The 22,883-nt window shown below is 42.8% G+C and overlaps 1 protein-coding gene across 1 annotated transcript in view; it reads left to right on the top strand.

Moving 5' to 3' along the window:
• Nucleotides 1–359: 359 nt before the first annotated feature.
• Nucleotides 360–22,883, top strand: part of Ptpn2 (protein tyrosine phosphatase non-receptor type 2) — a 64,388-nt gene continuing 41,864 nt past the window's right edge. The window contains exons 1-2 of the mRNA XM_059246088.1: nucleotides 360–523; nucleotides 14,158–14,248. Of these exons, the coding sequence (XP_059102071.1) occupies nucleotides 455–523; nucleotides 14,158–14,248 (160 nt within the window). The 5' untranslated portion in view covers nucleotides 360–454. The remainder of the gene's footprint in view (nucleotides 524–14,157; nucleotides 14,249–22,883) is intronic.

Below are 22,883 nucleotides of genomic sequence, written 5' to 3'. Positions count from 1 at the left end.
TTAGACCAACCTAAATGCTGCTTAAATAGAATTCATATCCTGCATTTTAAAAAAACTTGAAGACTAAGGAGAAAAGGAGAACTGGGGCGGCGAGGAAGGCGAGGCTGGCTGGTGACTTTCCAGGCACTTTCTCACCTCCTGGGCCAGACAGGGTCCCATGTAGCTCCAGGGTGGTGCCCGGCCCCGCCCCTCCCACCTGGGCACTCTCCGGACCACGCCCCCTCGCGCCCGCCCCGCCCCGCCTCCGAGACGTCCGACCCACGCGGCGCCGAGGCGGCGCGCTGACGTCCGACGCTCCAGGTACTTTCCCCAAGGCCGGCTCGGCTCAACGTGGGGGGGCGGGGCGGGGCGCGGAGCGCGCATGCGCCACAGCGCCAGCGCTCTCCCCGGATAGAGCGGGGCCCGAGCCTCTCCGCTGTGGTGGTTCCGCTCCCGCTCGCGCCCTCCCGCCGCCATGTCGGCCACCATCGAGCGGGAGTTCGAGGAACTGGACGCTCAGTGTCGCTGGCAGCCGTTATACTTGGTGAGTCCTCAGGCCCGCGCGGCGTCTGGGTTCTTCCGAGGACCCGAGCTCGCGCCTGCCGGCTCCGCGTCGCCTCCCCCGCCTCCCGTTCGGGCGGAAGTGGCGAGCGCGGGCCGCGTCAGGGGCGCGCCTGCGCGGAAAGCCCTCGCCCCTTTGCGAGGGCGCTAGACGGGGAGCCTCGAGGTGGCTGCAGGCTGTTGGTTCCGAAGGCGGCGCCACAGCGGCGCCTGCTGGCTGCGTGGCCCGGCCCCGGCGTGTGGTGCGCTGGGTAGCGGGTCGAGGGACGTCGGGAGCGGGCTGAGAAAGCCTCCGGCTTCCTCCCCGACAGCGTTCTGGACGCCCGGTGTTCGGTGGCGGAGCGCACTTGGTAGCCGATGCAGCGAAGAGGGCGACAGAGCGAGCCCTCGGGCCGGGGCCAGCGAAGGCGAAGCGGCGTGCCGGTGACTTGCCGTATCCCGGGGGCCTGTGGAGATTAGCAAAGCTGCAGCTGAAGCGGCGGCGAGAGCTCCCGAGGGATCGGGGGTCGCCAGTCTTTTCACGGGCTGCTTTCTCCGGGAGAGTGGGTCATTTCTCTGCTAGAGCTTCCCGGAACAACAAGCAGCTTTGGTTGTCTTACCAGTGATCAAAGTAGCGTCCTCTTTAAAATTTCCTTTGCTTAGGCATACTTTGTAAACGTGTGTACAGTGCACCGCAGATCTTTATGTGAGTTTTGCTTTGGAGCGCGTTTCCCAAGTGAGTGCACCGATGTATTGTAGCACTCATTTTTTCAGCCCCAGAGAGGCCACATGTCCATAGGTTGCCGCTGATTTCTGTCATCAGAATAGCCTTACCTACCTATTCAGCTCATGCTGAAGTGTTCTGTACTCCGAACGTTTGTGATTTTTACAGCTAGTGGGTTACCTTTTCATCCAGGCAAAACTTTCTCCCCTTACAAATGATTCATAGCTAATCATTAACATATTGCTCCCAAGATTGAATTTAGTGATTGGTGAGTTATTAAATGTGTCTCCTTATGTTTTGGCTCATTCTAACAGTACAAAAAGAAGCTAGAAAGCTTGTTTTACCTCTGGATGATTCTGGTCCCCCCCTCCCCCCATTACATTTAGTTAGATGACAGTAAAATTTTCTTTGGTTGTTTTTTTTTTTTTTTTTTTTTAGTACTTATTTCTTCCCTCATCCCTTTTGAGACAAGGTCTCAGTCTGTAACTCTTGCTGGCCTGGAACTAGCTTTGTAGACCAGTCTGACCTTGAGCTCACAAATCCTGTCTTTGCTTCCTGAGTGCTGGGATTAAAGGTGTGTACCACCATCTGGCTAGAACATATTTTCTTAAACACTATAGCGGTTGCTATATATTAAACACCCTGATTTGCCAGGTTCAGCATACGTTAGAATAAATTACTAGTTTTTATCATCATCATCACATGGGGAGGGGGGCAGGCATGTCCCTTGGCGTTTGTGTGGAGATCAGAGGACAACTTTCAGAATTTGGTTGTCCTGTACCATGTGGGTCCTGGAGATAGAACTTGGGTCATCAGGCTTGGCAGCAAATGCCTTTTACCCACTGATCCATCTTTCCAGCCCAGGCACTAGTTTTTAAAGAATGTTAGTAAGGACTCTTCCAATGATATAATCTGTGTTATGCTATATTTTGTTTTGTGACAGGGTCTCATTGTAGCCCAGGCTAGCCTTGAACTCCTGATATTTGGACTTCTGTCAAAGTCCTGGGATGAATGAAATTGTAGAAAATCTTATATGCAAATTCTAGTTCATTTTTATCTCTCTCTCTTTGTGTGTGTGTGTGTGTGTGTGTGTGTGTGTGTGTGTGTGAGAACCTCTAGGTCTCTTTTCTGTGCTTAGAATGGTTTTGGCAGAGACTGCTGCCTCAAAAGTGCAAATGATACAAGAAGTACAGAATTAAGAAGGAAAAGATTGTCCAGCGGTACATGCCTTCAATCCTGAAGTTCAAGAGAGGCAAAGGCAGGAGGTCTCTGAGGTGGTTTTGTTTATTTCTTTTTTTTTTTTTTTTTTTTTTTTTGGTTTTTTGAGACAGGGTTTCTCTGTGTAGCTTTGCGCCTTTCCTGGGACTCACTTGGTAGTCCAGGCTGGCCTCGAACTCACAGAGATCCGCCTGGCTCTGCCTCCCGAGTGCTGGCTTGTTTATTTCTTTTTGAGATTTCCTATGTAGCCTTGGCTGGTGTTGAACTCAGACCATCCTGCCTCTGCTTCCTGGGTGCTAGGACTTTTTTTTTTTTTCTTCGAGACAGGGTTTCTCTGTGTAGTTTAGGAGCCTGTCCTGGAACTCACTCTGTAGACCAGGCTGACCTCGAACTCACAGAGATCCGTTTGCCTCTGCCTCCCAAGTGCTGGGACCAAAGGCGTGCACCGCCACCGCCGCCACCACCACCACCACCACCACCACCACCACCACCACCACCACCACCCGGCTTTGCTAGGACTTTTAAGCCAACTTGGCCTACATAGTTCAGGCCAGCCAGGGCTACATAGTAAGACCAGGTATAAAAAAAAAAAAACAAAAAGATGAGAGGAGGCCTGGAGAGATAGCTCATTGGTTAAGAGGGCCTGTTGCTCTTCCAGAGGGGCTTGATTGATTCCTAGCACCCATAAGCAGCTCACAACTATCTCTAGTCCCTGTTCCTGGGGATCTGAAGACCTCTTCAGACCTCCAAGGACACCAGGTATGTACATGGTGCACATGCAGGCAAAATAACTACACACATAAAATTAGGGGTGTGTGTATAAAAACTATTTTTAAAGGGCTAATACTACAAGTTAATTTAGCCTAACTTATTTATTTTTTGAGACAAGGTCTTGCTTAGTATCACAAACTGGTTTGAAATTTACTATATAGCCCTACTAGGTTTGGATTTGTGGCAGTCCTTCTACCTCAATCTCCTAACTGCTAGGATTACAGGTATGAGCCACCATACTTGGCTTAATTGGGTATACACATGTATAACATTAATGTCCTTGAGAAGTCAGTGAAAGTTGTAATCCCTCTTAACAGCAAAAAAAAGCACTTAATGCTGGGTGTGGTGGCTCAGTCTGTAACCTAACAGTTAGGAGGCTGAAAAAAGCACGGGGATTGTTGTGAGTTTAAGACTAGCCTGTAGCTGGACATTGGTGGCCCATACCTTTAATTCCAGCAGAGGCAGGCAGATCTCCCGGGTTTGAGGCCAGCCTGGTCTACAGAGTGAGTTCCAAGCCATCCAGGACTATGGAGTAGGATCTTGTGTACAAAAAAAGATTCTAAATAAGTAAATGCCAGTCGTAGTGGCACATTCTTTAATCCTAGCACTTGGGAAGTAGAGCCAGAAAAGACCTGGAGTTCCAGGCCAGCCTGCCTAGGGTAATTGAGACTCTGTCAGAAAAAAAATCTTGCTGTCAAGGTGGCTCTGTGCATTAACTCATCTTTTGCCAAGCCTGAAGACGACTTGAGTTCAGTCCTCTGATCCACATGGAAGGAGAGAGTCACCTTTTTTTTTCACAAATTGTCCTCTGACCTCCATTCAAGTGCCTTTTTAAGTGCACTCACAATAATAACAAAGTTAAAAATATAATTTAAAAAATTGGAAGGTAGGGGAGATGACTCATTTGGTAAAATGTTTGCCATGGAAGGATGAGCACCAGTGTTTAGATCGCCGCCATTCACATTAAAAAGCCAGGTGTACATCTCTAATCTTAGTGCTGGGGAAGTGGAGACAGGCAGATCTCTGGGCTCTCTTGTGAGCCAGCCTTGCTGAATCAGTGAGCTCCAGCTTCCTTGAGAGACCTAGTCTCAAAAAATAAGGTTTGGGGGCTGGAGAGAGAGCTCTGGTTAGGAGGGCCCTAGTTCGGTTCCCAGCATCTACATCAGGTAGCTCAAAACTGCATGTAACTCCAGTTCCAGGAGATCTGGCATCTTATGGCCTTTATAGGGAGTGCAATCCTGTGTACAAACACATATACACACACAATTAAAAATAAAGATAAAATCTTTAAAAACAACAACAACAACAAGGGTAGCCCTGGCAATGGCAAGATGATTCAGAGCCTGTGTTTCCTGCCAAGTTGACAATCTAAGTTTGATCCTTGGTGTCCACATGATGGAAGAAGATAACTGACTCCTACAACTGGTTCCTTGATCTCCACATGCATGCATGGCCCATAAATAAAGTCAGAAAATAAATACAGGAAAAAATGCATCTACTTGTTTCACTGAAAATTTCATACTCCATTGTAAGGAATTCAGAAAACTCGTCCTTAGACTAGTACCCAAGATCTTTAAGCAGAACAGTAGTTTGTGCTGGCACTTTCTTTTCCAAGCTCAAGAGCATTAAAACTGTGCTAATTGGTGTTATACTAAAAGCAAGTCAGGAAGAGTTTGGACTTAATGCTTTCTTAGGATTCTAGAGCATCTATTTCCCCATTCCACAGAGAAGGCTGCAGACAAGATGTCTGCTGCCAAGGCTCTGATTCAGTGAGTCTTGAGGACCTCTTTGGAAGCTCCTAGTTTGCGCTCTTGTTGGCCTCTTGGTTTAGCAGGTACTGTGTCAGTCTCGTAATCTGAAGGGCATTTGTTCTCTCAAACCTGGTAAGTGCTAGGTGCTAATAGTTGGCACTGTTTAAAGACAACACTAACCTGGGCAGTGGTGACATAGGCCTTTAATCCAACACTCAGGAGGCAGAGGCGGGCAGATCTCTGAGTTTGAGGCTAGTCTGGGCTGCAGAGTGAGTTTCAAGACAGCCAGGGCTACACAGAGAAACCCTGTCTTGAAAAACCAAAATAAATAAATAGAGAAAGAAAGACAACATTCATTAGGGTCCAACCTAATGAGAAATAGTAAATGGTTCAGCAGGTAAAGGTGCTAACCAAAGCTTGGCAATCCGAGTTCTATTCTTGGAACCCATGTACAGGTGGAAGGAGAGAACTGACTTCACATTCTTCTCTGCCAAGACACGTGCTGTGGCATACACACACAATAAATACATGTTTTGTATGTGAAAGCAAGGGGTGTGGCTTAGTTGATAGAGTGGTTGCTTGGCATGCATGAAGCCCTGGGTTCAGCCCCCAGCAAAAGTAGGGGATAATGGTGCATGCCTGGAGTCTCAGTACTCTGGAGGTAGAAGCAGAAAGATTAGAGGTTCACTATTATCCTTGGGTGCATATTTCGAGGCTAACCTGGTCTATGTAAGACCTGTCTCAAAAACAAGTGGGAGAGTTATCGATAAGAGGATTGGAGGATGGGAAACAATATGATCAACATATTGTCTATATGTATGAAATTGTGGTGGAAAAGAAAAAGGTTTTAAAACCTTGTTTTTTTTTTAAAATAATTTATTTTAATTTTATGTGCACTGGTGTTTTGCTTGCATGTATGTCTGTGTGAGGGTATCAGATCTTGAAATTACAAACAGGTATGAGCTGCCGTGTGGGTGCTGGTAATTGAACCCAGGTCCTCTGCAAGAGCAGTCAGTGTTCTTAGTGGCTGAGCCATTTCTCCAGCCCCTTGTATTGTTTTTTAAAGTGCTTAGTACAAAGCTAGTATTAAGCACAGGATGCTGTGTGAATGAGTAGTTTTGGAACTATATGTAATTCTCAAAAAGTGGTACACCTGGAATGAACTTGTGTGTGTGTTGTGCTTGCATGTATTTCTGTGCACCATGTTTGTGCTTAGTGCTCTGGGAGGCCAGAAGAGAGCATCAGATCCCCCGGGACTGGAGTTACAGGTGGTTATGAGGCACCATGTGGGTACTGGGACTCAAACCCTGGTTCTCTGGAAAAGCAGCTGGTGCTTTTAACTGAGCCATCTCTCCAACCTCAATAGTGAAGCTTCTTGAGAGGAAAGGGCCTAACAGTCTTGAAGGGCAAATTGGTCCACTGAGAAAAGATCAAGGGAGTGGAAGAAAAATAATGTTCCAGGGAAAGAAGTGTGCACAAGCCACAGCGTTGACTACTGAGGGAGAGCTCCCAACAGTGTAGTCTAGGGCTGAGTTTGCTCTGAACCTGAAGTGTGGAAGAATAAGATAGAACCTAGAAGGTTCTTGTAGATCTGAGTTTGAATGACTTAATGTAATAGAGACTCACTAAGGAAATTTAAACCTGGAAGTACTATTTTTTTACTTTTAATTAGATCATGTTGATTGGATAGGACTAGGTTAGACAGCACTGGGAAGTCTGTCAAGTTGAAATGTTAAGCCTTTGAACACAGGCAGAAACACAGTTGAAAAGTTGAAGTAGGTCTGGGGAGACGGCTCTGCAAATAGAAGTGCTTGCCATACAAGCCTGACAACCTGAGTTCATTCCCTAGAACCCTGTTTAAAAAAAAAGCCAGATGTTGTGGCTGTCCTAGCACTCACTTGAAAGGCAAGATAGCAGAGACAGGAGAATGAGCTGGAAGGTTTCAGGCTAACTAGCCTGGAGTACACAGCAGAGGGACCTTATTTCAATAAGGTTAAAGGCAAGCACTGACTCCTGAAAGTTGTCCTCTGACCTCTGGGCCTGGGCCTTGGCATGCATGTGCCTTCTCCCACCGAACACACGAAGTTAAAGTACATGTGGTTGAGTTACTTATAAGACACTGAAATAACTGAATGTGGTGTCCAGAAGAGAGGACTCATCTGTCCATACATACAGTTAGAACTTAGGAACACATAGGTGCTGTTTAAGGTTTGAGACATCTAGGCCCTATTCATCAAGATTATCCAGGTAGTCAGGCATGGTGGTGCACGCCTTTGATCCCAGCACGCAGTGGGCAGAGGCAGGCAGGTCTACATAGTGGTACTTAACAGACCCTGTCTCAACCAAACAAAATTTACCCAGGTAACATGTAGATATTTTGGAAATGCTGAGGGCCAAGGATGTCATCTTGACTTCCAGCAGGTGTTTTTGAAAAGTTGGTAGAGAAAGGAAGCTTGCAGTGAAGATTGGAGAGCAGTAACTAAGAAAGTAGGGAGAAAAGCTGTTGACGAACACGGAGAGTTGACAGTCCACAGGGCCACTTGCTACAGGTGGAGCAAGTGCAACCAAGGCTAAAAGGGCTCATTGAATTGAGCTCCCCGAGGGTCAGGTTCTTTCTTTAAAGGGCAATTTCAGTGCATTACAGTTGTGCAGATTTGGGAACAGAAAGTTGGAAGAAGTGCAGTTAAGTCTGAATGTTTGAGAAACAACTTGATTCGGGAAGAAGTGAGAAGAGTTAGTAAACGGAACACAGCTATTTCTCTACTTCAGCCCTTTAATGACTGGTTCCCCAGTGCCCACAATGTAAAAGTCAGCCCTCTGCCTCACACCACCACTGGTGGTGCCTCTGTGGCTTTATTTTCCATGTCATTTTTCTTCCTTTCCCCCCCACTGTGTTCTGTTCTTGGAAATGTGTGTATCCACCATCCTCTTGAGGCCTCTAGAATGTAATTTCCTTTGCACAACTGCCCCCCCTTCTTTCCCCTGTTGCTTAACACCTCGTATTTGTGTCCAAAGTTGTGCTTTCTTGGGGTAACTTTCTAACCTACCAGCCCATGCTGGATATGAGCACCTGTTATAATCTTTGACATCAGGGGTGGAGAAATGTCTCAACGGTTAAGGGCACTTGTTGCTCTTGCAGAGGATCTGGGTTTGTTCCCAGCATCCACATGACAGCTCACATTACTGCTGTTTAAGTGAGTATTCTGCTTTATTACAATAGGTGATGTTTGTATAATGTTTTTATGACTTCTGCTTTTTGGGGGAGGATGCTGAAGGAGCTAAGAAAAGGATTGTTCTTGAGCGAAAACCAGATGTTCAGCTTTTAGCTGAACTTTGCACATGAGAGCTTTTACTTTATACTTTACTATAATTTTTGCAGGGAAGAATAAATTGAGTATTTTTGGTTGAGGGCCTGGTCTCTGTAGAGGACCAGCCCCCACACTTATTTATCCCAGGAACTCTTGAGGATTGAGGGATAAGAAGAGACTTAGTTAGAAATAGAGAGGAGAGAAACAGAGAGGAAACACAGGATAGACTCGGGTGGGCCTGGATCCTTATTCACTGGCCCAGAACTTTATTTGAAGGGTTTATTTATAACAATGTCAAGGGGTGGAACAAAAGACCTCCTCTTTGCTAGTTAGACCCTTACAAACACCTGGTACTCAGGCCTGTGGTCCAATCAACCTCTTACGCAGTCCTGCTGGGTACAGCCACTAGGAAACCTAGTGGGCTCCAACAGGCCTCTTAGTCTTTTTATTCCCTATAAACAGTTGCTTTTAGAATATTACTTTTGGAAATAGGTGTTGTGACCCTACACTTGAGAGACTTGAGACGATCTTAGAGGTTAGTCTGAGCAAGGTTTCAGGTCAGCCTATTTATATCACCTATTTCAAACATACCAAACAAAACCCCATGGTTTAGTAGTAGGAAGAGTTTTTTTCTTGGGTTGGTTGGTTGGTGTGTTTTTTGAGACAAGGTCTCACTCACGATGTAGCCTTGGCTGGCCTGGAACTCACAATATAAACCATGTTGGACTCCAACTAGAGATCCATCTTTTTCTGCCTCCCTAGTGCTGGGATTAAAGTCATGTGCCACCATGCCTGACTTGGTTTTTTGGTGTTTGTTTTTTTTGTTTTTTGTTTTTTTGTTTTTTGTTTTTTCGAGACAAGGTTTCTCTGTGTAGCTTTGCGCCTCTCCTGGAACTCACTTGGTAGCCCAGGCTGGCCTCGAACTCACAGAGATCCGCCTGGCTCTGCCTCCCGAGTGCTGGGATTAAAGGCGTGCGCCACCACCGCCCGGCGGTGTTTGTTTTTTGAGTCAGGGTTTCTCTGTGGCCCTGGCTATCCTGGAACTCATTAGATCAAGCTGTCCTTGAACTCAGAGATTTGCCTGCCTCTGCCTCCCCAGTGCTAGGATTAAAGTCATTCACCACCATGACCAGCTGACTTGTTTTTGTTTTTTGAGACAAATTCTCAATCTATAGCTGTTACTGCTTTGGTACTCACTATTTAGCTCAGCTTAGCCTTGGACCAATATTAAAGACATGGGTCATCATATCTGGTGAAAGTTGTTGGATTTGTGTGTTTTTGTTTCTTTTGGGAGTACTAGTAATCAAGACCATGGCTTCAAACATGCTAGGCAGATGTTCTACCACTGAACCATAACCACAGTTTTGCCACCCGCCCCCCACCTCCTACCCCCCATACATACATTTTTAACCTAGGTCTCTGTAAGTTACTGGCCTAGTGCTTGGGTTTGCAGGCCTGGGCCACCAGGATGGACAAGGTGAAAAGAAAGAAAAACAAATGCTGCAGTTGCTAAAATCTATGCCAAGGCCAAATCTTATGTCTGAGGAATTGGAAGGATAAAGAACTTTGCTGTATCTCAAGCTGAAAGAGTCAGAGCCATGGTGTGTAAGTGCACTAAGATGGGAAAGGACTTAAATCCTCCTGCCTCTACTTCCAAAGTGCTGTAATTGCAAGCATATATACTGCCATACTCAGAATATTTTGTATTTTAAAAGTAAGCATTACTTCAACAAACAAACAAAAACACTTGTAAGCTAAGTGTCATGTAATCCCAGAATTTAGAAGTCTGAGAACAAGAGGTTTGCCATGAATTTGAGACCAGCCAGGGCTACAAAGCAGTATCTTATCTAAAAAAACAAATCAAAAGAAACCAAACTAACAAAAACTTGGCAAGAAATTTTAGCCCTTTTAAGTTGATACAATGTAGGAAAAAATTATCATTTGACACAGTAAGGTTTTTTTTATTGCTTGTGTAAGTACAGTCTGTTCATGCCATGCGTGTATAGAGGTCACCTAAAACTTTTGGGAGTATTTCTGTCCTTCCACAGTGGGTTCTGGGGATCAAACTCAGGTTATGTCTTAGGGTTTCTATTGTTAGGAAGAGACACCATGACCACAGCAACTCTTATAAAGGAAAACATTTAATTGAGGGGGATCGATTCCAGTTTCAGAGGTACAGTCTATTATCATGATGGAGAGCATGGCGGCATACAAGCAGATGTGATGCTTGAGTAGTAGCTGAGAGTCCTATATCTTGCAGGCAACAGGAAGTCAACAGAGACACTGGGCAGTATCCTGAGCATAGGAAACCTCAAAACCTGCCCCCACGGGGACACACTTCCAGCAAGGCCATACTCACTCCAACAAAGCCACACCTCCTAATAATGCCACTCCCTGCGAGATTATAGGGGCCAATTACATTCAAACTACCACATCCCATTCTTGGTCTCCATAAGCTTGTAACAATATCATAATGCAAAATTCATTTAATCAAACTTTAAAAGTCCCCATAGTTTATCACAGTCTCAACAATGTTTTAAAGTTCAGTCTCTTCTGAGATTCATTCACTCTTAACTGTAATCACCTGTAAAAATCAAAATCAAAAAGCAGATCACATACTTCCAACGTATAATGGCACAGGATATGCATTACCATTCCAGAATGCAGGAAAATACTGGACTAAAGCAAGACCAAAAACTGGGCAAACTCAACTCTTCATCTCTGTCTGATGTCAAACACTCTTCAGATCTCCAACACCGTTCAACTTTGTTGACTGCAACCCACTTCTTTCTCTTGGGCTGGTTCCACTCCCTGTTAGCAGCTCTCCTCATGACTTGGGCATTTCCTTTTTAGTGGGGGAGGAGGTTTCAAGACAGGGTTTCTATATGTAGCTCTGGTTGTTCTGGAACACATTCTGTAGACCATGCTGGCCTCAAACTCACAAGGATCCACCTGGACTCCAAGTTAAGTTTGTATGGCAATCCCTTTTACCTACTGAGCCAGCTCTACAGCCTAAGATTTTTATAGGTACATCCATTTAAAATGAAAAGGCCGTTTCAATATGTAACAAAACAGAAAGATTTTTAACCAAAAGGATTTGTTTATCCTAATTCCAATAACTGCACTGCAGTAAATTCTCCCCTCCCCCCAGAATTTGTAATTTAGACCAGGTATTACTTATTTCAAGTTAATTATAAGATCTGCCTTTGCGGGCTGGAGAGATGGCTCAGAGGTTAAGAGCACCGACTGCTCTTCCAGAGGTCCTGAGTTCAATTCCCAGCAACCACATGGTGGCTCACAACCATCCGTAATGAGATCTGGTGCCCTCTTCTGGCCTGCAAGGACATATGCAGACAGAACACTGTATACATAATAAATAAATAAATCTTTTAAAAAAAAAAAAAAAAAAAAAAAAAAAAAAAAAGATCTGCCTTTGCTGGGTGGTGGTCGTGGTGGTGCATGCCTTTAATCCCAGCACTTGAGAGACAGAACCAAGGCGGATCTCTGTGAGTTGTGAATTCAAGGTCAGCATAGTCTACAGAGCAAGATCCAGGACAGACTCCAAAACTGCATAGAGAAACCCTGTCTCGAAAAACCAAAAAAAAAAAAAGAAAAACATCTGTCTTTAGTATATATGTACATAAACACACACCACTTATTTCAAATTCTGAGCTATCTCCAAAATATAATGTATACACACACATCTTTACATCTGTATATACATAAATAAAAATAGCTTAGTCTTATATTCAAATCTTCCCTACCACCACCATCTGGTTCTCTCTCTTTGAGATAAGCTCTTGTGTATCCCTGGCTGACCTGGCACTTGGTATTGTAGCCGAGGCTAGCTTCAAACTCAAGGCACTCATTACTCTCCCAGGTGCATGTGTCACCTATGCCCAGCTCTCCTGTGCTTTTATTTGATATGCATAATACTAAAAGCGATTTCCCCCTTTTTGCCTTAAACATGGTACTGTGTTATATCCAGCAAGGTAAATTTTATTCTCCTTTTTTGTTTGTTTTTTGAGACAGGGTTCCTCTGTGTAGTAGCTCTTACTGTCCTGGAACTCACTGTGTAGACCAGGCTGGCCTCGAACTCACAGAGATCCACCTGCCTCTGTCTCTCTGAGTGCTGTGATTAAAAGTGTACACCACCACTGCCTAGCAAGCAAGGCAATTTTTTATTGAACTGCATACTTGTAATAAGCTACTGTCAAGGACATACCAAAGATAGATGAGTTATATTAGCTATTAATAGGTTTTGCAAAATTCTTAGTGTTTGAGGGTATATTTCTGTGGTTTTAGAGTTTATAAATCTATTGTATGAAGGAGCCAAGTGAATTTGGCAAGATTGGTATGATAACACTAAATGTTCCTTTTTTTTTTTTTTTTTTTTGGTTTTTCGAGACAGGGTTTCTCTGTGTAGCTTTGTGCCTCTCCTGGACTCACTTGGTAGCCCAGGCTGGCCTCGAACTCACAGAGATCCTCCTGGCTCTGCCTCCCGAGTGCTAGGATTAAAGGCGTGCGCCACCACCGCCCGGCCTCTAAATGTTCCATTTTTATACTGAGTAGAATCATATGATGACCTTAAATTTAAAAAAAAAAAAAAGAGAGAAAATCCAACACATGTGTTGGCAGCATTAAACTTCTTAGTGCTCTTTTTCTCTCCACATGCACATTTTCTCTCTCTCTGCCCACATGCACTTTTTCACTGTAGATCTGAATAAGAGTAATTAGTAATAATTAGGCTGTCTTGAAATTTCCTCCATAAAGAAGAGACTATCTAGCTGGTTGGTGGCTCACGCTTTTAATCCCAGCACTCAGGAGGCAGAGGCAGGAAGATCTCTGAGTTCAAGGCCAGCCTGGTCTACAGAGTGAGTTCCAGGACAGCCAGGACTGTGTCACAGAGAAACCCTTTCTCAAAAAAACGAAACAAAAAAAAAAATGTTAAATATATAATTTATATGTATATATTTAGAATTTAGAGTAATGTGAGCAAAGTCAGAACTTTCATTGTAGCATTCTTTTTTGGATTTTTTTTTCAAGTATTTCTATTTGACCTGATGAGTTCTTGGAATAATGTATCTAGTAGATGACACCAGGCCATTATGGACACACCAGTGGCTCAGTGCAAATACAGACATTGGTTTGGAGAAAGAGGACCTTATGGGTCCTAAAGTGAGCCTGCACATTGTTGCTAAACCTTTATAGCCCTAGAAGTAAATTTTAGGAATATTTTTACTCTCCAAGTACCAATTATGAAAGTTTTTTAAAAAAAAAGGTAGAAATTTTAAGATAAAAACTTTAAAATTCAGGTAGATACGATAGAGTTTTTTTGTTTTTGTTTTTGTTTTTCGAGACAGAGTTTCTCTGTGTAGCTTTGCGCCTTTCCTGGAACTCGCTTTGGAGACTAGGCTGGCCTCGAACTCACAGAGATCCGCCTGCCTCTGCCTCCCGAGTGCTAGGATTAAAGGCGTGCACCACCACCACCCGGCACAATAAGAGTTTTAATCAGTGTTTGAATGTGATATGTCTAATTCTGTTGCATTAATTCTGCTCTATAAAGTGTTTCTGCTTATTTGAGGGAATTTAATAAGTAGTAAGTAGATAAAGACTTCAGTGTCTGAAGAATCTTGACTTGGTCTTGAGGCTGCCACTCACTACATACTTGACCTTTGGCAAATTATTTAATTCATTAAAGCATGGGTCATTTCCTTTAGTGTTGTGAGGTTTGCGATGACGTAAACACTGTGCTTTGTACAGTACTTAACGTAAGTGCTTAATGTTATTCTATATTGGCTGGGAGGATATGTGTTGCTATATAAAATTTAGCAGGGATATTAAAATATATTTTTGTTATTTTAAGGAAATTCGAAATGAGTCCCATGACTATCCTCATAGAGTGGCCAAGTTTCCAGAAAACAGAAATCGAAACAGATACAGAGATGTAAGCCCGTGTAAGTACTGTGGGTTTATATGCATGTGTGTATTTTTCAGTTTGTTTCAGCAGACATGATACAGTGAAATAGAGGGTTTGGGGTAGATTGACGCGTACAGCAATTTTTTAAAATTTATATACTTTTTTTGTTTTGTGTGAGACAGGGCTTCACTGTGTAGTCCAGGCTGTTTTGGAAGCTACTGTGTAGCATAAGCTAACCTCAAATTTGCAGCAGTCCTCTTGCCTTAGCCTCCAAAATGCTGGAATTGTACGTGTCAGCCACCACAGCAGGCTTAATATCTACATTTTCTCATGTGTGTGCACACACATGTGTCAGGTGTCTTCCTTGATGATGCTCCACCTTCTATATCAGGGGGAGGGTCTTTGCCTGAACCAAAACTCTACTCCAGCTGGTCTGGCTAGCTCCCCTGCTCTGTTATAACTTGTCCTGGGATTACAGTCAGGTGGCCACCTGCCATGCCTTACACTTACATAGCAAGAACTGGACTTACTTAGTCACCTTCCCATCCCTTTGGTTTGAGGAGCATTTTATTAGCTATTCTAACATGGTAGAATTCGCCAGTGAACCTGTTTCTTGGTCTCAGATGGAGGATGCTCATTAGTCTTGCTTCCTATAACATCTGAGCATTTCCCAGTCTCATCCAGAGTTCCTCAGCCTGACAGTGAAACGACCTGTATCTACCAAAGCTCTTCCTTCCCTGTGCAGCTCTCTTCTCCAGGCACCATAGCCACTTACTGTGTTTCTTGTCATCCACTCCAGCCTTCCTTCATCCTAGGCGTCCTAATGTCTCTCAGGAAACACCAGCCTTAGAGTTCCTAGACCTTTTGAGCACTCTCTACTTTGACCTTCAGGGTTTTTGCCCAGGAAGAAAGAAAGAAAAAGAAAGGATTGTTTATTTTGTGGCAGGGCTTCCTGTATCTCCTGTGCAGTCCTCTAACTTGTCTCAGCCTCCTAAACCACACCCAGCTGGCTACCCTTGAAATCTTAAACTCTGCTGCTGCCTTGAAAGTAGCTGTTGCCACTTTCTGTGTGATAGCACTGTTTTTTGTTGTTTATTGTTTTGTTTTATTTTTTGCTTTATTTTTGTTATTAACTATTTCACTTGGAGTATATATGCTTTTTCACAGCACTGGGTTCTTTAATTTTTTGACTTTTTGCTTACTAAAGTGGTGCCACATCCTTCCTTAACCAATCTATTACTCATAACTATTTACCTGTTATAATTTAAGATCTCTTTGACCTTAATTCTTCAATTCGTGAAGCCCCATTTTGGAACACTTTGTATTCTTCATCCTTTGGAGATTTAGACACAGTTTAGAGTCAAGAAATAGCACTTGAGCTATAACCTACTACCTGGAAAGCATCTCAGCTCATAGCATTCCTGAAGTCCCAGGAGTAGAGCTTTGCTTCTGTGTTCCTTGTCTAGTCCTTTGGACCTTAGTCTTCCTTCCTCCTCATGGACCTTGCTGTCTTTACCTGCTTTCTCTCTGTGTTTTCTCCCTTTACTACATAAATGTGCCTTTCCATTCCTTTCCCTTGCTTTATTACCTATATAGATCTAGGCATGTACACAACAGTTTTTAAAGGAATATATTCTGGGACTGGAGAGATGGCTTAGAGGTTAAGAGCACTGGCTACTCTCTCAGCGGACCTGGGTTTAATTCCCAGCACCCACCTGGTAGCTCACAAGCATCTGCAACTCCAGTTGGAGAGAATCTGATGACCCCTCTTAGCCTCTGCAGGCATTGGGCACACAAGGGGTGCATAGATGTGGGCAAAATACCCATACACATAAAATTAAAAAATAAATAAACAAATAGATAAATAAATAAAAGAAGCCAGGCGGTGATGGTGCATGTCTTTAATCCTAGCACTCAGGAGGCAGAAGCAGATGGATTTCTGAGTTTGAGGCCAGCGTGGCCTACAGAGTAAGCAGCCAGGGCTACACAGAGAAACCTTGTCTCAAGAATCCAAAAAAACCAACATTAAAGAACAATAGCTTCTGCTCTTGTTCATCCTGAGCACCTATGCCACCTTCACACACACACACACACACACACACACACACACACACACACACCCAATGCTTCTGCTACACCCTTGTCATTGAAATATTTAAAGACTGCCACCTTTCTGGCTTTCAGATACAGCCTCTCTTCTGTGGCTTCTCCTCTTCCCTTCTGTCCTGTGAGATTGCTGACTGGGTCTTCCCTCTCAAACACTTGTTTTTCTTTTTCTGTCTTCTCATCCAGTTTTAGAGCCTCCCATCCTCAGTTTACCTTATTCTTTTCAATGACTTCATAGTTCATCTGCAATCCTTCTTAACTTCAAACAGATGTTTGCAAATTGTTCATCTCTTGTCCTGTGTCATCCTCAGACTCATTGTGTCTAGACTCTGAGTTAGTCTTAACTAACAGAATCCAATGGTGTGGTTATTCCCCATATTGCTTAATTCTTATTTTTGTAGCTGGTATCACTATTTACATATTTGCTAAAACTGGAAACAGATTCCTTATTCATCTCCCACATCATCTAACTAGTAAATAAATAGTTATAATTTTCACTTCCATGATATATTTAAATGTTTTCTTTTGGTGGGGGAGCAGGGAAAGGTAGCTTTCTGGTCCCTGGAACTGATGGCTGGGGCCTAGGGGCTAGACACCTAGTCTGCCGGTCCGGAGATGGGGCCTTACCTGTTCCCAGTTGGTGTAGGGTAGGCTTATGATTCTGGTGATCTGGTTCAGTGGCAGGGCAGCGCCTTCTTTTGTGTTCTCAGGTCCCGTTTTGCTCATTCTTCAACTTCTCACCTGATCTTGTTTCCTCAGACTGAAGGCTGCAGGGTTCTGAAACCTCTCCCGAATATTGGCAGCTGGGCCCTGGGTTGGCCTCAGGCAGAATGTTCGGTCCGTTCTGGTCGCATCCCCCGGAGAGGGCTCCTTCCCCGAGTGCTGGGATTAAAGGCGTCTCTGAGTTGTTTTTTTTTTTTAAACAGGGTCTCACTTTGTCTTAATGTTTTCTTATAGGTATGTACTAGCTTGGTCCAGACCTTTTTGCCTTTTTTTGTGATTTATTATAGTAACTTCTAAAATATTGGGGATAGACAGATGGCTCAGGAGTTAAGAACTAAATATACTACTCTTACAGAGGACCCAGGTTCAGTTCTGAGCACCCCCATGGCGTCTCACAATTGCCTGTAACTCCAGAACCAGAGAATCCCACACCCTCACACACATATATGTGCTGGCAAAACACTAATGCACATTAAATAAATAATTTCAAAAACTCAGCAACTTATTTTTATTCCTTATGTGGTTTATATAGTCTTCTTGTGGTCACTGGTGCTCAAACTGATGTACTAGATTAGGAAGTTGAATATAATAAAGAAATCAAAAAGGGATATTTTAAAATAGAATTTGAAGTCTACTTTGTTTTGATCCCGAGATATTTCAGTTGTCTCATGTAACTGAAACAGTCTAAAAAATGGCCAAAACCTTGGGTGGGTGGGTGAAAAGAGCAATGCCTTTATGCTGTTGGAGGTCATTGCTAGATTTTGAAGTCTTTATTTACTATTTGGTATAGAGGTAGATACCCCAGTAGTTTACTCTTCAGTATAAAAGAAAGAATATCAGTGTCTTTTTTTCATGGGTGATGAGTTTGTGTGTGCATGTCTGTGGTGTTAAAATACATAACATTCTAGGTGTGGTAGCACATGTCTCTAATCCTAGCACTTGGGAGGTGGAGGCAAGAGGATTAGGAGTTAGGGGTACCTGGGTTACATTGGAACCTGTTTCAAAGGAACAAAACAAAAATACTTAAAATAAATTTGCACTTGTAGCAGATTTTAGATGTGCATTCCAATATTACATATGTGGACATTGATAAACAATAGATCTTTCTAGCTTGACTGTTTTACATAACTGAGACTCTACCTACTAGATGTCCCTATTTTCTTCTTTTAGCCCCTGAACCCACTTTCCTGCTTTCTGTCTTTATTAACTCGGTTACTTTGGGAGCATGTGATATTTGTCATTTAAGTGATTGGCTACTTACACATGACATAATGTCCTCAAGGTTTATATATGTGAAATAGTTATGCTAAGGGGATAGAAGGAAGCTGGGTGTGGTGGTACATGCCTGTAATTCTACCATTCAGGAGACAGAGACAGAGTGGTCACTACAAAGTTTGAGGCCAACTTTACATAGTGAGTGACCAGCCAGGGCCAGAGTAAGACCCTGTTTCATAAAACCAAATAAATAAATAAAATTTCTGTAAATTTATGCTTCTAGTAGTATGGCAGGTCATAAAATCATAGTTCATTGCTGCTACAAAACAAGAATATTCTCAGTAAATATGCATTTGGATGAGTTGATGGGTGGAGAGAAAAGAACAAAAAGTTAGATGCTTTTTGTCTTCAAGTTAGAGGCTTTTTGTCTTCCTGACTCTTTTCTCCAGTGAAATGACATGGTTCCTTTTTTCTTTCTTTTTTTTTTTTTTTTAATTTTTCCTTGCGCATAGTCTCACTGTGTAGTCTTGGCTGTCCTGAAACATATTCTGTTGTAGAGCAGGCTGTCCTGGAACACCTTCTCTGCCTCTGAGTGCTAGGATCAAAGGTGTGCGTTACTACACCCGGCAGCATAGTTATTTCCTATGAAGAAGTATGTATTAGTGCAGAGGTTTGTATACAGTTAATAAATTAGTTTTAAGTTTAAATATTCACATTAAGCAAATATGAATAGAATTAATTATAAGGGACAAATTGACACTTCTATGTTCATGGGCTTTTTTAAAAAGTATTTTTATTTTATGTTGATGGAGGTTTTGTCTGCATGAAGGTCTGTACCTGAAGAAGCTAGAAGGTGTTAGATATCCTGGGACTGGAGTTAACAGCTGGTTGTGAGTTGCTATTGTGGGTTTTGGGAATTAAAACTCCTCTTCTGGAAGAGCAGCAAGTATTAACTGCTGAGGCATCTTGTCTCTCCAGCTCCATGGATATTTTTTGAGACAAGTCTCATACTGTATCTCAGGCTGACCTCAGTTGTGGCAACTCTCCTGCCTCAGCTTCCCAAATACTGGGGTTACAGGTTTAAGCCACTACATCTAGCCTTATTTTTGGCTTTTTGAGAAAGTGTCTCACTCTTTTTTTTTTTTTGGAGACAGGGTTTCTCTGTGTAGTTTTGGTGCCTGTCCTGGATCTCACTCTGTAGATCAGGCTGTCCTAGAACTCATAGAGATCTGCCTGCCTCTGCCTCCTGAGTGCTGGAATTAAACGAATGCGCCACTACTGCCCGACCAGGGTCTCACTCTTTAACTCAATTTGGCCTTGATGCTCCTCCTCTGTCTACAAAGTGCTAAGACCACATGTACTCATGGATGTAATAAGACACAGAGTTTACAAAGAAATTGATTTATCTCTTTGCTTGTCACAGAATCTCATAGAGGCAGAGATTTGAGTTAATTCAAGATTGGCTTCATCCCTAATCCTCTGTAGCCTATGAAAGTATTGCTGCTGGAAGTATAATGAATATTAATTCTACTTTGCAAGAGGTGCTGAAGAATGCCCTCATCCTAGCAAATGGAATTCATACAGTAGCAGCATGCTTATCTTTGTGTGTGCTTTTGTCCACCTGTGATGTGTGTCAGATTTGCTGAGCACCAAATCAACCTCATTAAGGCTGACGATAAGAAGCTAGGGAAATGAGTAAGCTAGGGAAATAACTAACAGGGTCAACTTTGTAAAGTGCTTAGTTGCACTTTTACTTTTTTTTTTTTTTTTTTTTTTTTGGTTTTTCGAGACAGGGTTTCTCTGTGTAGCTTTGCACCTTTTCCAGGAACTCACTTGGTAGCCCAGGCTGGCCTCGAACTCACAGAGATCCGCCTGCCTCTGACTCCCAAGTGCTGGGATTAAAGGCGTGCGCCACCACCGCCCGGCCACTAGTTGCACTTTTATCATGGGTAAAGACAATGCCAAAGAATCTCAGACTAGTGATGTCATTGTTGAGTACTTCAAATGCAAGAAATGAACAAATGCAAATTGTTCTTGACGAGATGGCTCAGTGGGTAAGAGTACTTGCTTTTGCAGAGGACCTGGGTTCAGTTCACAACACCTACAAGTAGCTCACAAACTCTCTCTAACTCCAGTTAGATCCAGTTCCAGGGGATCCCATGCTTTCTGCTGCTCTCCATGGGCACCAGCCACACACATGGCACACATAACATAATATAGACAAAACTATCATCCATATAAAAATAAGTAAATACATTTACAAAGGTTTTGTCATATTCAAAAAGAGAAAATGGGAAATTTGAACCACACTATTAAGTTTGATATAGTAGGGGAAATATATAGAACTCTGTATCTGAGAAACATTCTAAGACTAACCTAATTCAGTTATATAATAATCACTAGAGTAAATATATATTTAACTTAAATTTAGAAGTAGCTATTTGCTATTTTCCTTATCAAATACAAAATTTAAAATACAGGTGAAATTTTAGTTTAGTGCTTTAAGTTCTCAGTCATTGTTGAAAGATTTTTATTTAAAAGCTTTTTCATTAACTGTTAGGATTTCAGTCTTTATTTCTGTCTAAAGTTTGTTGGTTTTTTTTTTAAATTATGTATTCAGTGTTCTGCCTGCACGCCAGAAGAGGGCACCAGATCTCGTTACAGATGGTTGTGAGTCACCATGTGGTTGCTGGGAATTGAACTCAGGACCTCTGGAAGAACAACCAGTGCTCTTAACCTCTGAACCATCTCTCCAGGCCCTGTCTAAAGTTTTTAAAATTTATTTTTAGTACTCAGTTTTAATCAAGGTTGAATCAGAGAGCTATTTGTCCTTTTAATAATTCATTTCTGCAAGCCATCAACTGAACTGGAGTGGATTCAGAGTATAAAAGAACCAGAATTTAGTGAAAAAGCTAGAGATGATTATGCAGGGAAAGAAAAGACCTTAGCAGAGCAGTCTGTAGCTTAAAATGCTTAAACTTCTATTAATGCTTAAACATTTATAGAAATGAAACTGTTTATTCTGTATGAAGTCCAAACCATGGTGTTAGGCTCATGAGTGACTAGGCAATCATTGGATTCTAGTTTTATGAGAAAACTCTTAAGAGCTGTTAAGCACACAGATGAACTGTTATCAGTACACTCATTGTGGTTATTTATGTAGAGTGTAGATTGCTCACAGGGTTCTTCCTAGAGAACATTTGTAAGTACATAGAATGTGTCATCAGAGACTTGGAAACAACTCTTTTATGTTTCTTTCCCTCACTCCCCTTTTTGTGGTTCTGGGAATTGAACCCAGGACCTGATGCATCCTAGGCGAGTGATATACTATGAGGTTATACCTCTATCCCTCTTTTATTGTTTCTCTTTTGAGAAAGCATCCTGTGATGTTGCCCAGATTGGCTCTTGAACTCCAAATATATCTCATTGTGCCTCACTTCCCTGATTTCCCCATTTATTTTCCAAGGCTCTCCCTGCTCCCCTCCCCCCCAATCTGTTGATTCCTACACTTGATCTTAGCCAAAAGGCCAAGAAGCGATTGTTGATTCCTTATCAAGTGGAGCCTTCCTCTGTCCTCACTCCTTCCAAGACTGGAGTTTCTGTCCCCCACTAAAGATCTGTTCACGTTGTTTTTGTTTGTTTTGGTGACAGTAGACAAATGCTGGGCTGAGGACATCTAAGTTGGTTTCATTTTCTGGCTGTTGTGACTAGTTCAGAGTATACATGGATGAGCAAGTATCTCTGGCATGTTGACATAGATTCCTTTGCCCAACATTTTGGAAAATTGTGTGTATGTTTTTTTCTTGTTGTTGTTGTTTTGGGGGGTTGTTTTATTTTTTGTTTTTAATGTTTGTTAACTGTATATCTTTTTTTTGGGGTTTTCGAGACAGGGTTTCTCTGTGTAGCTTTGCGCCTTTCCTGGGACTCACTTGGTAGCCCAGGCTGGCCTCGAACTCACAGAGATCCGCCTGCCTCTGCCTCCCGAGTGCTGGGATTAAAGGCTTGCGCCACCACCGCCCGGCAACTGTATATCTTAAGATGGCTATTTTATACATTAGCTTCCATTTTCATTCACTTATAGCGAGGGTATTTTTAATTTTTGATTTTTATTTATCTATTTATTTATTTTACTATTAGTGAATAATAGAATGGCAAAGGGAGTATTAAAAATACCATTACTCAGCCATGGTGTATGCTTTTAATCCATGAACTCAGGAGGTAGAGGCAGATGGATCTCTTGAGTTCAAGGTTCTGTGAGTTCAAGGCCAGCCTGGTCTACAGAGTGAGTTCCAGGACAGCCAGGGCTACATAATAAAGAGACCTTGTCTAAAAAGGGGGTGGGGGTAAACCACTATACGTCCCTTCTCACTCATCAAATAATTCAATTTAAGAACCCTTGGGGCTGTTAAAAAGATGTGTAAAAGTGATAATGTCCTTAAAGCAAAGATCTAAGACCTTGTGTAACAGGTAAGAAAGTAAGCCCTGTACTGTTGGGTAGAGTTGCTGTATTGTGTGCAAGGGTCTGGTTTTCAGTGAGTACTGATGTGTAGATAGGGCTGGGAATATGTTGCTCAGGGGTAGAGTGCTTGCTCAGTTATAAAGATAGGTTTGAATGTAGGTAGCCATGT

The sequence above is a fragment of the Peromyscus eremicus genome, chromosome 19 (genome assembly GCF_949786415.1).
Source record: "Peromyscus eremicus chromosome 19, PerEre_H2_v1, whole genome shotgun sequence".
Classification (NCBI taxonomy): domain Eukaryota; kingdom Metazoa; phylum Chordata; class Mammalia; order Rodentia; family Cricetidae; genus Peromyscus; species Peromyscus eremicus.
Note: the sequence above shows the minus strand (reverse complement) of the source record. Positions and strands in the feature narration are given on the sequence as shown.